Raw genomic sequence first — 13,930 nt, forward strand, 5'->3', positions numbered from 1 at the left:
CAGTCAATGGCGCGACATATATATTACGAAATTCCGGTTGTTTCTGAGATACCGTGTGCGTATCAAGTTCGCATTAATCGCTTCTATCGTGGACTTCGTCCGCTCGCTTCGAAGCTCGACCCAATGCCGCAATTTCCTCGTTCGGGGATCCGTCAGTCAGTCTGCCTGGTGCTTCACGCCACGACTGATCTCGCAAAGTTGTCGAAAGATCAAAGCAAGAAACATAGTTTTAACAAGTCTTAATTCCCGGCCCGGTTCGTCGAAAAGGAACGAAGGAACGAGTCGTGCGTACGACGTGGAATATCCGTTCTTGCGTGGGTCGAGTTTCGTTCATTACGATTCGCATAACCGCCTGCCATAGTTAAAGCTGACACGCGTGAGTCACACGGCATAAACCCACGGATAGTAGGCTTATGCAAGACAACGCGGACTATCTATCTTGTTGGTATGGAACGAAAGAAATCAAATTGAATAAGAGAAATTGAATAAGATCCTATATTCAGTGAAAGCGAATCTAGCTTAAATATTTCGATGTAAAAAATTACGTAGATATCCAAATCTGCAAAACTGCACACTGAAATCTTCTTTGGTCTCGAAACGCAATCTTGAACAGGACTAGAATAGTATATCACATACTAAATTGACAAGAAATTCAATAATTTTGATGCTAATAGGCATATTAGAAGGATACTAGTAATTTGATGTTAATCTAAGTAATGTTAAGAATTGTAAATAATTTAATTTATTGCGAAAAACTACCTCAACCGGGATTCAAACCCTGATCTCCCGGGAAAAAACAAATTCTCTGTAAAAGCTATTCGGTGAACTTATTCTAGGCGAAGTTCAAAATAAGAGAAGAATTAATAAAATAACGGAAGCAAATGTGTTGCACGTAGAGTAAGTATTGCGTCTGACTGAACGATCCGCGTGTCAAGTCAAAGTTCCCCGGGAAGTGTCGCTCGTCGTCGCACCGAAACGTTTGTGTCAATCCCAATCTCTCATCGTTTATATTTTTGTTCTCCAGGAGGAAAGCTTGGACTTAATGGGGCAATATAAACCTGAAATATTCTGCTAGAAGGTAATTCCGCTTTGTCGTTATTGTTTTTGCTTGCCTATGGTTGATCGTTGTTGGGTAACTGCATGCTGGCATGCACACACACAAACACATACAGCGCGATCACTAGATAACACACGGTGTGATTTGGAAAAGACGGGAGATTTACATCCGTTGGATTATTTTTTTCCCCTTCCTTTGAGGACGAAAAAAGAAACGTAGAAGTAGAAGTAGCAGTCAGACTGGATTCCAAAAGGAGGCGGAAGAAAAAGAAGTAAGTTTGCGAAGCTCACGCAGGCTCTACTTGACTCTGCACGGGAATGTCTTATTGCTACTCGTAGAAATTGTTACGTTTCCTCGTGTCATGCTAGCTAACGACTGACGAGCGGTGTGGCGTTATTCACCATACATTTTACGTTCTTTTTTTTTATTTTACAACATAATGCTTAGAGATGTGGATTGTCGTCTCGTCCCCAGTCGACGGGATCTGTTTGCGCTTCCTTCTCGCTGGAGAACAAATTCGTGTGGCGCGAACTGTTTGACGGGGAGCAGCCGTGAAAGCATTGCAAATTTCAACGAGTTGCAGAGGTACGAATCGTCGTCGCGGAAGTTCCGTCATGTTTCCCGCGATCGAAGACTACCGTCGCTCTGTCGGAATAAACGTACAATTATATACTGACACGTTGCACTCTTGCGTCTTCGCTCGCGTTAAAGTACCGACCGAGAAAATCGATTCGGAAAACGATCGATCACCATCAATCTGTCGACGACGACGCCTCGCGCTATTCCAGAATTGTCGCCCGGAATCGGTCTTGCCACAACCTCGCCGGAGAGTGGCCCGCGATCGCGAGCCTTCGACCGATGAATTCCGACACAGGAAGCGGCCACCCGGGAACGTCCGTCGTAATCCGTGGTATATTTTGGGACGTGAATGGAGGGACTCTCGCGCGCGTCTAATTGCAAGTTGAAAGCTCGATCACCTCGTCAATAGTTGCATTTATTTCATTCGTAAATATATGTATGTATCTATACATGACAAAGCCGAGTGAACGCTGAGGAAGGTAATTAATCACGAGCGGCGACTCGCCGGAGCGCGACGTTCTATTTATATGTCATTGCCATTCGTTGCGTGTACTCGATGCATACGCACGCGCGCACGCACGCACGCACGCACGCACGCACGCAATAGGAATCGGACGCGCGGTCAGCAGCCTCTATCGCGAGTTCCACGCAGTTGGATCGTCATTTACGTTTCCCATCGTACTACGCAGGAACGGTAAGAGAATGTCGAAAATTCGCTCTCAGTTTCATTCTGCCGAGACAAAGGTTTTTAATTAAGGAGATTAACTCTCACGCACATCAGTAATTCTATGGCGAGTACGGTGCGCGAAGTTCGAGAGAGAAAGAGAGAGAGAGAGAGAGAGAGAGAGAGAGAGAGAGAAGGAAAAAAGAGAGATAGTACATTTATTGGTGTTCTAGGGCAAGCCCTCTAGAATCTTACAATTATAAAAGCAAAGTGGAAATGTGTGGCGAAAAAAATATGTACAAAAACAAACAAATAATCAAGAAAAAATAAAGCATTTTACAAAAAAGATATAAATGTTAAAAAGAGAAGAAAAGCAAAAATAATTATATATATATATATAAAGTAAAAGTATAAAAAAAACGAACTTCAAATTGAGAAACTTAGAAAAAATGATCAAATCGAGGATATAAAAAAAGAATACATGAGATGATAGTCGTGCGCAGTATTGCACACAAACGTAAGTGACTGAGGAAAGAGAGAGAGAGAGAGAGAGAGAGAGAGAGAGAGAGAGAAGCGCGACGAGAGGAATAAGGCCAATATTACATGCGTCCGTTTTTTGTCGTACGACAAGCTTTTCGAGCTCATTGATTGGCTGCAGGAAAAAGATTCTCGGATCTCTTTGTCCTGCGGTCAATTAACACGCTTGAAAAATTTGTCGTACGACAAATGTAATATTAGCCTAAAGGTAAATTTTCACGAGCTGCTCAAATCGGCTGTTTCAGCGACAAAAGAATCACGTGATCAAAATGGACGCTTAATATTCGTCAATTTTGACCACGTGATCCTTTTTTGTCGCTGAAACAACCTGTTTAAGCAGCTCGTAAAAATTTACCTTAACACTGTCCGGATTTTCAATGAAGCCACAAACGATTGAAACGACACATCGTCAACAGTATCGCATCGGCGACGAGCAAATACGGTTGCACATAATAACATTGCGCTTATCACCGATCAAATTAATTAATCAAGCGCTTAACGCCGCTCGAAAATCGATATTTGAACGCGACATTTGTACCCCTGCGAAATCGTCGATGTAAGACGCCGTGTCGATCAGTGTTTCGGTAATAGCACAATTTTTTTTCGATGCATTTCCTTTTAAATAGTCGCGATTAATCACTTTACGAATACACTTGTACATTCATCAATTCTCGATAAGCTTGCGATAACGTTACGTTTAATAATGCATTTATGGTAATCGATATATCTACGATAACGTAATGTTTATTTGAGTAATATGTGAATAGAAAGCGATCGCGATGGAAATCGTGAAGCGAATTTTTTTTGTTGTACTAACCCGCGATCGATCGCCGCTTTATTTAACCGCCTATGGAAAACTCATGCACGTGGCGTCGATGAAAGTTTAATGGGAGATCGATCTTGCGGTTAGCAACCTATCATCCGTGCAATTTTTCAGCGAGAAGAATTAGCGTATGGACTTTAGTCCTCACGAAAGAATGACGCGACGAAAAATACTCGAAGATACGTACACAGTATAAAAAGTTTTGTGTTTTTAACACATCTCACATGTCCCAAACAGTCCACCCAAATTTTTGTGTTAATTTAACATAAGATGAATATGTTAGAAAGTAACACAAATATTATGTAAAAAATTAACACAAGAAGCGTAATACTTTGACACAATTTATAAACAAATTTTATGTTAAATTGACACATTTATAATGTTAAATTTAACTGAAATTAGATGCTATTTTTACATTTTTAGTTTAGGCTTATGATATTTAACATATGCAATATATAGATTTAACAGATATTTATTGTTACAAAGAGAAAATAACACAAAATATCTATAAATCTTTTTACATATAAAATATATAACTAATTGTACAGAACATATTTCTTCAATAAAATTAACATTTATAATATTTTGAATTAACACATTTTATTCATTTATTCTTAGAATTTATGTTTTAAAGCTACATTGTTATTTTATGTTATTTGTTTACTTACTTATAAATTGTGTTATTTTAACACTAAGAAAAAATGTTAAATTTTAATTTAACACATTATTCAAATAACACAATCACATTATATGTTAAATTAAAACTCTTCTTCTTCTTACATTAGGCCTCTGGCCTGTGTTACACGTCTCTCATATGCTTGTGGTGCGCACGCTGATTATTCAATTGCTACGAGCATATGGGACCTACAGTTTTAATGCCGGTTCCGAACGGCGAATTTACGAGAGGTGTTTCTGTGGGCAAGGATACTCTCGGGAGGTTGCTAGTTTTTTTCAAGAGGAAACACGAGCGTAAATATTTTGGTTCCTACTGGAATCGAATCCGGGACCTCTGGCATGATAGACCAGTGCGCTGTCTGCTATGCCACACTCGCGCTCAATTAAAACTCAGATATGTTAAAAATTCAACACAAAAATTTTAACAAGGATTCGTTTTAACATAAATACAAAATGTTTTTTACTGTAGGGGAACATGGTGTTCCTTTGACCGGTTGTACCTTTAACCATTTGAATTTATAAAAAATCTATTGGATATTTTTAAAAGTAAAAATATGTAGTTTGTAGTACGAGTACCAGAGGTGTTTTATAACTTATAATTATAACAATGAATAGAATTATACTCCTGCGAAAAATCATTTATTGTTTTCAAGCGTTCGAATGAAGTAATTTCAAGACGCTTTTTAATCTCATAAAATGTTGTATATGTATTCTGTCTTATGTTGAAATTGTCTAAAATATTAAATAGATGTTCAGAAAAAATTATTTAAAACTTAATACTGTCAATCTTAACCTATAATTTATAAAAGTAATAACAAATAGAAAGTAAGCAAGCGTTGTACCTTTAACCAGTAACTGATATTGTATGCAAGCGGTGTACCTTTGACCAGTCAATACGACGTCGGATAATCATTTAGTTTAGCTATCTCACCTCCAATGTTAATAAAATTATGCTCATTAGACGCCATATTGAATGAAATGAACGAAGGATACTATTTTTGCCAGATTCAATCGTTTCATGCAAAAACGAAAATCGCGTCTTTATATGGCAGTTTATTTTTATATATTTTATATATAAAGTTGTATATGGTGTAAAAAGACATTAAAAATATAAAAATATAAATAAAATTAAACTTTTGTTGAATATCTTATCTTTATACACACATTTTATACATTGGTTAAAGGTACAACACTCCCTGGTCAGAGGTACAACATGGGTGTTGTATCTTTGATCAAAATTCAACTTTTTTCTATTGTAAAAAAAGATATACAAAACATAACAATTTAAATCTATAAAAAGTATATGTTACTGTCAACACTTCAAAGAATACTTTAGAATTTTTTATAATTTTTAGACATCAAAATACAACTTGCACAAGAAAAAATGTCAAAATTGGTCAAAGGTACACCACCTTCCCCTATAATTTGATTATAATTCGTCGCTTTTTAATTAAATCAGTTCTCCTTCATGAGTCTCATTTACATATAGTGCATAATAAATAAATGGGTAATGAATTTTTCATAATTACTACGTGTCTACACAAAGGAAGAAAGAGAGAGAGAGAGAGAGAGAGAGGGAGGAAGAGAGAGATTTCTTTAGATCTTTTACGTTATACATTGAATCAATATTTCTGTCATATAATATCAAAATAGTGCTCAATAAAACGTCTGTATATTGGAATATCGTAAAAATTGTTCAATATATGTACCTCCGAATGTTTCTAGCACAAAGAATTTCACAGAATCTTTCTACGTCCTTACGTCAATACTTTGCGAGTTCAAAAGGGAATTCTAGAAAGAATATTCGACACGCAATCGCCGTCCCTTTCAATCCCAGTTCCGAATGATGCGCATTTCATTTTTCCGCGACAAAGATTTGACGCCATTCTTTTCTTATCCCGTTCGCAAAGCAAACGTTCTCATTATTACAGCTGCATGACATACGTAACGTACTACCCGTGTAGCACGCTCTGTATAGAAGTCACACACCGATCCGATGCATTATTATTGGATTCACCGGACACTAGATGTATACAACGATAATACAAGAGATGTATGGCCGGCCGCCTCTATTGTGGAAATTCGCTAGCTGTGTAAAAGACCCGACACACAAGTAGCTCGATATCCAATGGCTCGTTACAAATGCGCGACCTACAATTTGCCAATATTTATCTCCAGTTGTACGCTTTTCCGACCGACGGAGAAAAACGATTTCCGCAATAGTGATAACGTCGTTATATCAAATTTCGCGCCATATAAAAGTTCATGCATTTTAACAATTTATGACAATGAGTATCGCTTCGATTTCGTAGTAATTATAAGCGTATGCGAAAACTAATTAACTAATTTATAGAGTGATTGTTCAAGTCTCCGATTAAACGGTGATGGTAGTGATAGTGGTGATATGGAGTTTGCATAAAATCACGCTCACCTTGCTATGCTAGAAATAATAGATAAAAGAATAATAACGAATGCCTCGATATGTTCGACCTGATAACGCAGGTGGGGTCGCGTCTGGGGATGCGGAGGGATCCGTGCGCCGCATGCGGGTTACCGGTCTTCCTGGCGGAGAAGCTGCTGATAGCGCGCGCTCCTTATCATCGTACCTGCTTCCGGTGCGCCCGTTGCTGCAACCAGCTGACGCCGGGCAATTACTACGAGACCGAGGAAGGCCAGTACTGCTGCGAGACGTGTCCGGACGAAGAGGAGACTGACAGCGTGCGCCACAAGTACGCCGAGTCGACGATGTCCGACACAGAAAGAGAGAAGAATGAACCGAGACCGCTTAGCGACGAAGAGAAAACGGAGAGAAAGGTCAGTTTTTGCGTTTTAAATTTGAATAAGTATTCGCGCTGAAGAAAAGTTAATTGATGAAGACAATAGTAGGGATTACACCGGGCGAATGAGAGTACAGCGTTGTTGATGATACGCAAATGAAGATTTTTTTTTCTCCTTTTTCCACTTCTTTATTCCAAAAAATTAGACGTTTTAACTCACTTTGGAGTCCTCCTCGGCAAATACATAATATATATTAGTCACTCCTTTGTGTGCAAGAGATGAATCAAATAACAAATTGACAGACTTGATGTAGTAAATCTGTTAAGAGTTAACTTTATTATAAATGAAAAAATTTTTTTATTTGACAAAATATATAATTTGATAAGTGACTCACCCCGACAAACAAAGTAGCCGTTTATTAATTGATGAAGCTTTATTGTGTGTGCAGAGTGTACTGGAGAACGCAGCGGTACCCGATTTGATTTCTCATACGTCGCAAATGCGCAAGAGCTTCATGACCAGTCATCTTCTTTCCGAAAAGTTCGAGTCTACCGCGAAGGATACATTCGCGAGCACGAAAAGCGATTCGGATCATCGTCAGGAAACAAACAGCAGGATCGGCTCGGCCTTCCCCGACGCCGACGAGGAATGAAGAGGAGGAGGAAGAGGAGGAAGGGGAGGAGGAAGAGGAGGAATCCCATAGCTCTGTAACGGATTCCCCAGATATGGAGGAGTCTAACATTGAGCGATACGATGTACATAGCGCGTTAAATAGCTTAGATATTAGGAGCGACAAGGATCAGCGATCGACTGCCATTTCATTCCATGACATAGGTAAGCAGAGAAGAGAGGATAATACCAAAGAGTCGCCAGGATGCGCCGGTGAACGTGCCAATCCCGAAACAAGATTGTCATTGGTTCAAAAGAGACTTCAAATGTTTGAGAGTCGGGACAAAAGGGATCACGTCGATGGAACGGATCAAAGCAAGAAAAGAAATCCAATGGCTCAGAATATCACAATGGTTCAAGGCGACTCCTGGGACCTGTCACCGGATGTTCTTTCAGCGAATGAGGAAGAACGACCGGAAAAGAGGCTCGAGGAAGACTCAATAATTAAAAATACTGAAAAATATGAACATAAAGACAGCTTCGAGAATGTCGGCAAACAGCAAAAAGAAGACTCGAAGATTACAAATAATGAGGAGAACTTTTCGAAAGACTTTGTACGAGTGAATAACGAAGATCGTCTTAATAAAGATAAACCGCACGAGAATAGCGCAAAAGTTCAAAGTATTGAAAGACGAAAAGACAACTTTACGAAGATCGAGAATGAACGATTCGAAAACAATAAGATGGATGAGGATTACGAGAATGCCATGGGAAGCAGCGTGCTGACCGCGAAAGGCATCAATTTAAGTGATAATGGGAATTATCCAGAAGACTTGAATCCTTTCAAGAGCGATGAAGAAGACAACGCCGCAGAGGAGGATAAACTACGGACTGTGATAAACAGCTCTAAAAACAATAAAGTGTCGACTAATCCATTCGACAGCGAAGATGAAGATATCGAAGAGCCAGAACCGCCAAAACCGGCGATAAGAAATAAACCGGAGAATCGAGGAACGTCTATGACAAAGCGGGTCCTCGCGGCGCCACAAATTAATCTTAATCCATTCTGGAGCGACGAGGAAGAGGAACACGGTAGCGACGAGGAAAGACGAGATAGAACACCATCTGGAAATGTGCCTGTACCGAAACCGCGTACCATCAAGTACGTTTTACTTTATTTCAGCAAATAAATGTATGCAAAAGTGTATCGCGACAATTTTTTTTATCATATACACAGGACTACTTCCGAAGTAAATGTTGTACGGAGAGTCGACTTAGATCGTGGAGGCTTGTACGCGTCTAATAGTTCCTTAACCAGCTCTGAATCAACTACAACTCCCGGTGGAACGTACAGGAAGAAAAAACCTGCGCCGCAGCCACCGGTCGTGAAAGAATTGTTTCCAGCTAATCAGCACGAATCGCCTATACTCAAATCGCATAATAGCACATTACCCTCGTATCACGTAAGTCTTAAGACGTATCGTTTCTGTTTTTGGATTTAATTATTTTTAGTCTATCATCTTAGATTTGACACTAAAAAAATTTATTATATAATATATATATTATTATATATACATTATAAAACATATTATAAATCTCAAAAAAGAAAGCATTCATCATTCGATTCTCTCTCGCGGTAAAGGATTCATCACCTCGCACAACGCCACGAGCTCGAAAAACCAAGCCGGCTCCTCCACCGCCAATGCCAACCAGCACACCTTGTAACATATCGATTGGCAAAGCATTAAGTTTAGATGAGTCTCCTATAATCAAGCTTCGTGATGATGATCGTAACTTGAATATGTGGGAAGATCAAAAGACAAACAAAGACGAGGCGAATCGAAACAGACAGAGTTTGAGCAGTATCTCATGCACCGATTCCTCCTATATGTCCTCTTACACTGATAAAAGCGTGCAAGGAAAGTGGAAGAGGAAAAAGGGTCCCGCCCCACCGCGACCAATTCCGCATAGGAGAAAGGTAGATCCTATCTTCTATCGTAAAGCATGTTTGTTACATAAACTTTATACAGATTTTTTTTCGCATAATTTTTTTAATATATTAAAATTAAAATTTTTGATAAATTAAATTTTTGAAGGAGTAAATAAGAGACGAGATTATATTATTTTTAATTACAGATTAAAGTAATATCTATGAAAGACGTGAAATTAGAATTAGATGAAATAGAATTACAACAGCAAGGCTTAGAAAGACAAGGCGTGCGATTGGAACAGTTGATACGAGATAAATGCGAATCCGGACCTAGAACAGACGGTAAGGAATGCCCGCAATAAATAAGAAAACAATGTATTATAAAAATGTATAATTAACATTTAATTTAATTGATAGATTCGTCACTCGGTACAGATGTGGAGGAATTGGTTTTAGAATTGTTCGCATTAGTAAACGAAAAGAATGAGTTGTTCAGGAGACAGGCCGAATTGATGTTACTACGGAGGCAACAAAGATTAGAGGAGGAACATGTTGAAGTAGAATATCAAATACGATGTCTCATGTGCCAACCAGAAGCTACTAAAACGGACTTCGACAAACAGAGGGAAGAAGCATTGATACAAAGGTATTTTAGAAAAAAAAAACTTTAATAAAATGTTAATAGAGCATATAAACATGTAATTACATGTTTTTGTTTTTCTTTAGGTTAGTAGAAATCGTAGAGAGAAGAAACGAAATTGTCGAATGTTTAGAGATGGATCGTCGAAGAGAGGTAGAAGAGGATAAAAGCATAAATAAACATATGGGTTTATTCGCTGGTAAGTAATGTGATGATGTATTAATACAAAATATGATGTAAGCTTTTATTTAAATTGTCATTCATCTTAGCGAGGAATAAGAACGAACTGGCAAGCAAAGGCAACGATTTTTCTAATGCAGGGAAAACAAAAAAAGGAAAAATAAAGGAGAAAGTAAAAGAAAAGAAGTTGAAAAAGACCACAAAAAAAGATGCCGACAAGGATGTGGACGAGACTGAGGTGAAACTCAAACGCCATGGCAAAAGAAAATGGTTTTGAGTTGCGATAGTGTTAACAGTTAACGATTACGATATAGATGTAGAAAATATTTCATATTTAATACTTTTATATATATTTTTAACACCTGTTATTTATATATATAGGAATTTATGCTAAGATTATTAATAAAATCGCCCGTTTAATTGCTCCTAATTGCTTCCTAATTGTGTTATTTGTAATTAAATAAACTATTTGTTTAATTACAGATGAATTAGCAATATCACAGTAAAACTTTTGTCAAATTTTCTGAAAAATCTTCAATATCCGAACAGGCGCGTAAATCAATTCTATCGACATAGTCCATCGTGGCAAACTGCATTCTTCAAAAGCAAGATCATAATTTCCTAAAACAAATTCTATTTATTGGTATTTAGATCATCTCTCAATTTTTAATTTAGCAAACGTAAATTACAATCAAAATACCTAAATGTTCCAAAAACTGTGAAACAGTATCTTCATTACGAATTGTTGCAGCGAAAATAGCATAATTGTTTGATGCTAAGAGGCGCTTTAATCCCAATGTTAATGCACTGAATGAGTTGCTGTCATATAGAATATCAGCGGCAATAATTATGTCGAGTTGCAACGAATCTTCTGACATATATTTATCAATATCCTTCCATTCCAAATCTATTACTTGAATGTTGGTTTGCTCGTATTTTAATTGCAACTGTAGCTTTGGCGTCGTATCAGATGTATTCAATTCGCTTCGCTCATTCGATAAGAAATTGAGTTTTACATTCTCACACAACATGTCTAATACTATTGGATGACAATCTGAGAAAATATATTGTTTCGGGGAACATACACTAATTATACTCATACCAGTCAATCCAACTCCACAGCCAAGTTCTAATACTTTTTTTCCACAAAACTGTTCTTTGTTTTCCATACACCATTGACTCAATGCTATGGCACCCTGTCAATTGTAACGATTACAACTGATATAAACATATAATTCAAGGAATTCTTAAGAATATTCCCTAAACAATTTGAGTAATTGTAATAATGTTTAGAAATTATAAAGAGATATTTTAAAAGATAAGTACCTGCCAACTACACAAGCCTGTAGTTCCTTGAGAGATCAAGTTTGTGCTCTCCTTTAATGTAACACAATTTAATGTTCCATTTTGTATTAAGAAATGGCGATAATGCACAGATTCTTCATCTGGCAATGATATTAGTCTACAATATGCTGCATATAAATCATCATAAATTTCATTACCACTTTCTTCTATCTAAATCGCATATAACAAATAAGGAAAGTGATTCTATATCTTCTAACCTCTGTGAAAACAAATTACACATTTGATATTTTAAATATACCTTTTGCATAAATAATTTCAAAAATGCTTTCTGATATGAGGTTTTTATCGGATATCGCTTGATTAAGTCGTTATTTATCGTATTATCCAAAATTTGTTTTTGAATGTTTAATTTGAGGTCATAAGTTTTGTATTCCTCCAAAACCTGCAAGGAATTTCTTTTATCAAATTTTCGCTATATAATCACAAAATGTGGTAACAGATTGTGTAAGTATATATAAAATTGATATATGTACTATAAAATCCATTTTAATTAATGCAGTACAGCAGAGAAACTGCTTCGTTAAAGAATTTATCATGGAATTTACGATACGAATATCGCGATTCATATCGTTATTGTCCATGCTATCCATTTGATTTAAAAACAAGTTTTTACAGAATCACACACGCGCGAAAATCGTTAAAATTTCATGTTGTAACTTTTTGCCAGATGTCTTTAGGGGCTGCGCTCAATCAAAGAAATAAGGAGAGGAATAAACTGTGTGTTTTGCAGTGTTGCCAGTATTTTAAAAAATAATGTCGCCTAAAGGCCATCACACGTACAAAAATTTTAGTTGTAATCATAAGATCGCAAACAAATCGGCCAATCACAGTCGAGCGTTTTTAAATGCGAGATCGTAATTTTGATTGTGATTGGTCGATTTACTTGCGACCTTACGATTACGACTAAAATTTTTATACGTGTGATGGCCTTAATTCATGGCTCGTGGTAGTTGGTAGCCCAAATCGCCTAATTCATGGCTCTTGGTAGTTGGTAACCCAAATTATCTAAATTTCCTAGATTTTCTAGATTCTCTAGGGTTATGTTTCGATATTCACTGCCAGTACTGAAAATCTATAATATATGTATACTATAGATTTTCAGTACTGGCAGTGAATATCGGAACAGAGCTAGATGTTTTGCACTCTCACCACAGAACTAGAAGCAGTCTGCTAGAAGTCTCCAAAGTCAATTTCAGATCTCGATGGGTGCATTCAGAATGACAACGGCTGATTGAGCATTCAGTGAGCTCTTTCATTTGATTGGTCTATATTTTAGGATCTAACAGAATATGCCAATCAGAAGAAAGAACTCATTGCGCCCGCCCGACTCAGTGAGTAGTCGTTCTGAATACACTAGTATAAAATTATATTTTTCAAGATTGCCGTACTAAAAGCAATTTTTTACAAAATAAATAGAGATAGCCCAATTCGCTTGTTATTATTAGTATCGGTAGTCCAAAAAGTCGCAAATCGCAAATTTCGAATTTCAGTCGCAAATTGGTCTTTAAAGTAGCCCAATTTGCGATAAATCGCCCATACTGGCAACACTGACTGTTTTGTACAACTCAGAGAGCATTTAAGGCCATGGCACATGCTGAATTCACACTGCATCCGATTTTCGTCGTACGATGCTCTGCAACCAATCAGAAAACAGGATTTCGATGAATTTTGCTTCGTATTATCGGAATCCTGTTTTCTGATTGGTTTTCTGAGCGTCGTACGACGAAAATCGGATGCAGTGTGAATCCAGCATTAGGCTCTGTTCCACAATTCATGGTTAACCCCGGATCTACAATAGGGTTTTAAGCCTTAAGTCATAAGAAATGGACGAATCACAATCCATTATTCCCCTCGGATTCGACTGTAATTGGTCAGTTTCTTACGGCTTAAGTCTTAAAACATCTATTGTAGATCCGGACTAACTCTTAGCCGAGATTCAACTTATTCATTGTCTCTTTCTAATTTTAGAATTGAAAAGAGATGAGAAACAAATTGAACCTCGGTTAAGAATTAACCGTGAGTTGTGGAACTGGCTCTTATTGTAGAATGCGTGTAAGGCCGGAATCAGACTAGGCATTGAAGATTGAGATTGA

At 37.4% G+C, this 13,930-nt stretch overlaps 2 protein-coding genes across 2 annotated transcripts in view; one reads left to right on the forward strand and one right to left on the reverse strand.

Annotated features, from left to right (window-relative positions):
• MICAL-like (protein) overlaps positions 1–10,802 on the forward strand; it is an 85,576-nt gene extending 74,774 nt beyond the window's left edge. The window contains 9 exon segments of the mRNA XM_018459250.1: positions 6,838–7,149; positions 7,562–7,759; positions 7,761–8,884; positions 8,960–9,185; positions 9,365–9,700; positions 9,859–9,994; positions 10,070–10,298; positions 10,379–10,491; positions 10,562–10,802. Coding sequence (XP_018314752.1) covers positions 6,838–7,149; positions 7,562–7,759; positions 7,761–8,884; positions 8,960–9,185; positions 9,365–9,700; positions 9,859–9,994; positions 10,070–10,298; positions 10,379–10,491; positions 10,562–10,749 — 2,862 coding nt within the window. The 3' untranslated portion in view covers positions 10,750–10,802.
• A 56-nt stretch (positions 10,803–10,858) lies between these two features.
• Positions 10,859–12,468, reverse strand: LOC108729894 (protein-lysine N-methyltransferase EEF2KMT). The gene is made up of 5 exons (XM_018459248.1): positions 12,311–12,468; positions 12,076–12,219; positions 11,799–11,987; positions 11,173–11,668; positions 10,859–11,093 (listed from the first exon to the last, which is right to left on the reverse strand). The coding sequence occupies exons 1-5, from the start codon at positions 12,425–12,427 to the stop codon at positions 10,987–10,989; spliced, it is 1,053 nt and encodes a 350-aa protein (XP_018314750.1). The 5' UTR covers positions 12,428–12,468; the 3' UTR covers positions 10,859–10,986.
• Between the last annotated feature and the right edge of the window lie 1,462 nt (positions 12,469–13,930).

Source organism: Mycetomoellerius zeteki, unplaced genomic scaffold (genome assembly GCF_001594055.1).
Source record: "Mycetomoellerius zeteki isolate Tzet28-1 unplaced genomic scaffold, Tzet1.0 scaffold81, whole genome shotgun sequence".
NCBI lineage: Eukaryota > Metazoa > Arthropoda > Insecta > Hymenoptera > Formicidae > Mycetomoellerius > Mycetomoellerius zeteki.

Excerpts from the sequence above, each read along its gene's own strand:
- LOC108729894 (XM_018459248.1), bottom strand. The coding sequence starts at position 12,427 with ATGGATAGCATGGACAATAACGATATGAATCGCGATATTCGTATCGTA. Across the intron at positions 11,988-12,075 it reads TGAAATTATTTATGCAAAAG|ATAGAAGAAAGTGGTAATGA; the intron begins GTATATTTAAAA and ends TATGCGATTTAG. Across the intron at positions 11,669-11,798 it reads CAGGCTTGTGTAGTTGGCAG|GGTGCCATAGCATTGAGTCA; the intron begins GTACTTATCTTT and ends TACAATTGACAG.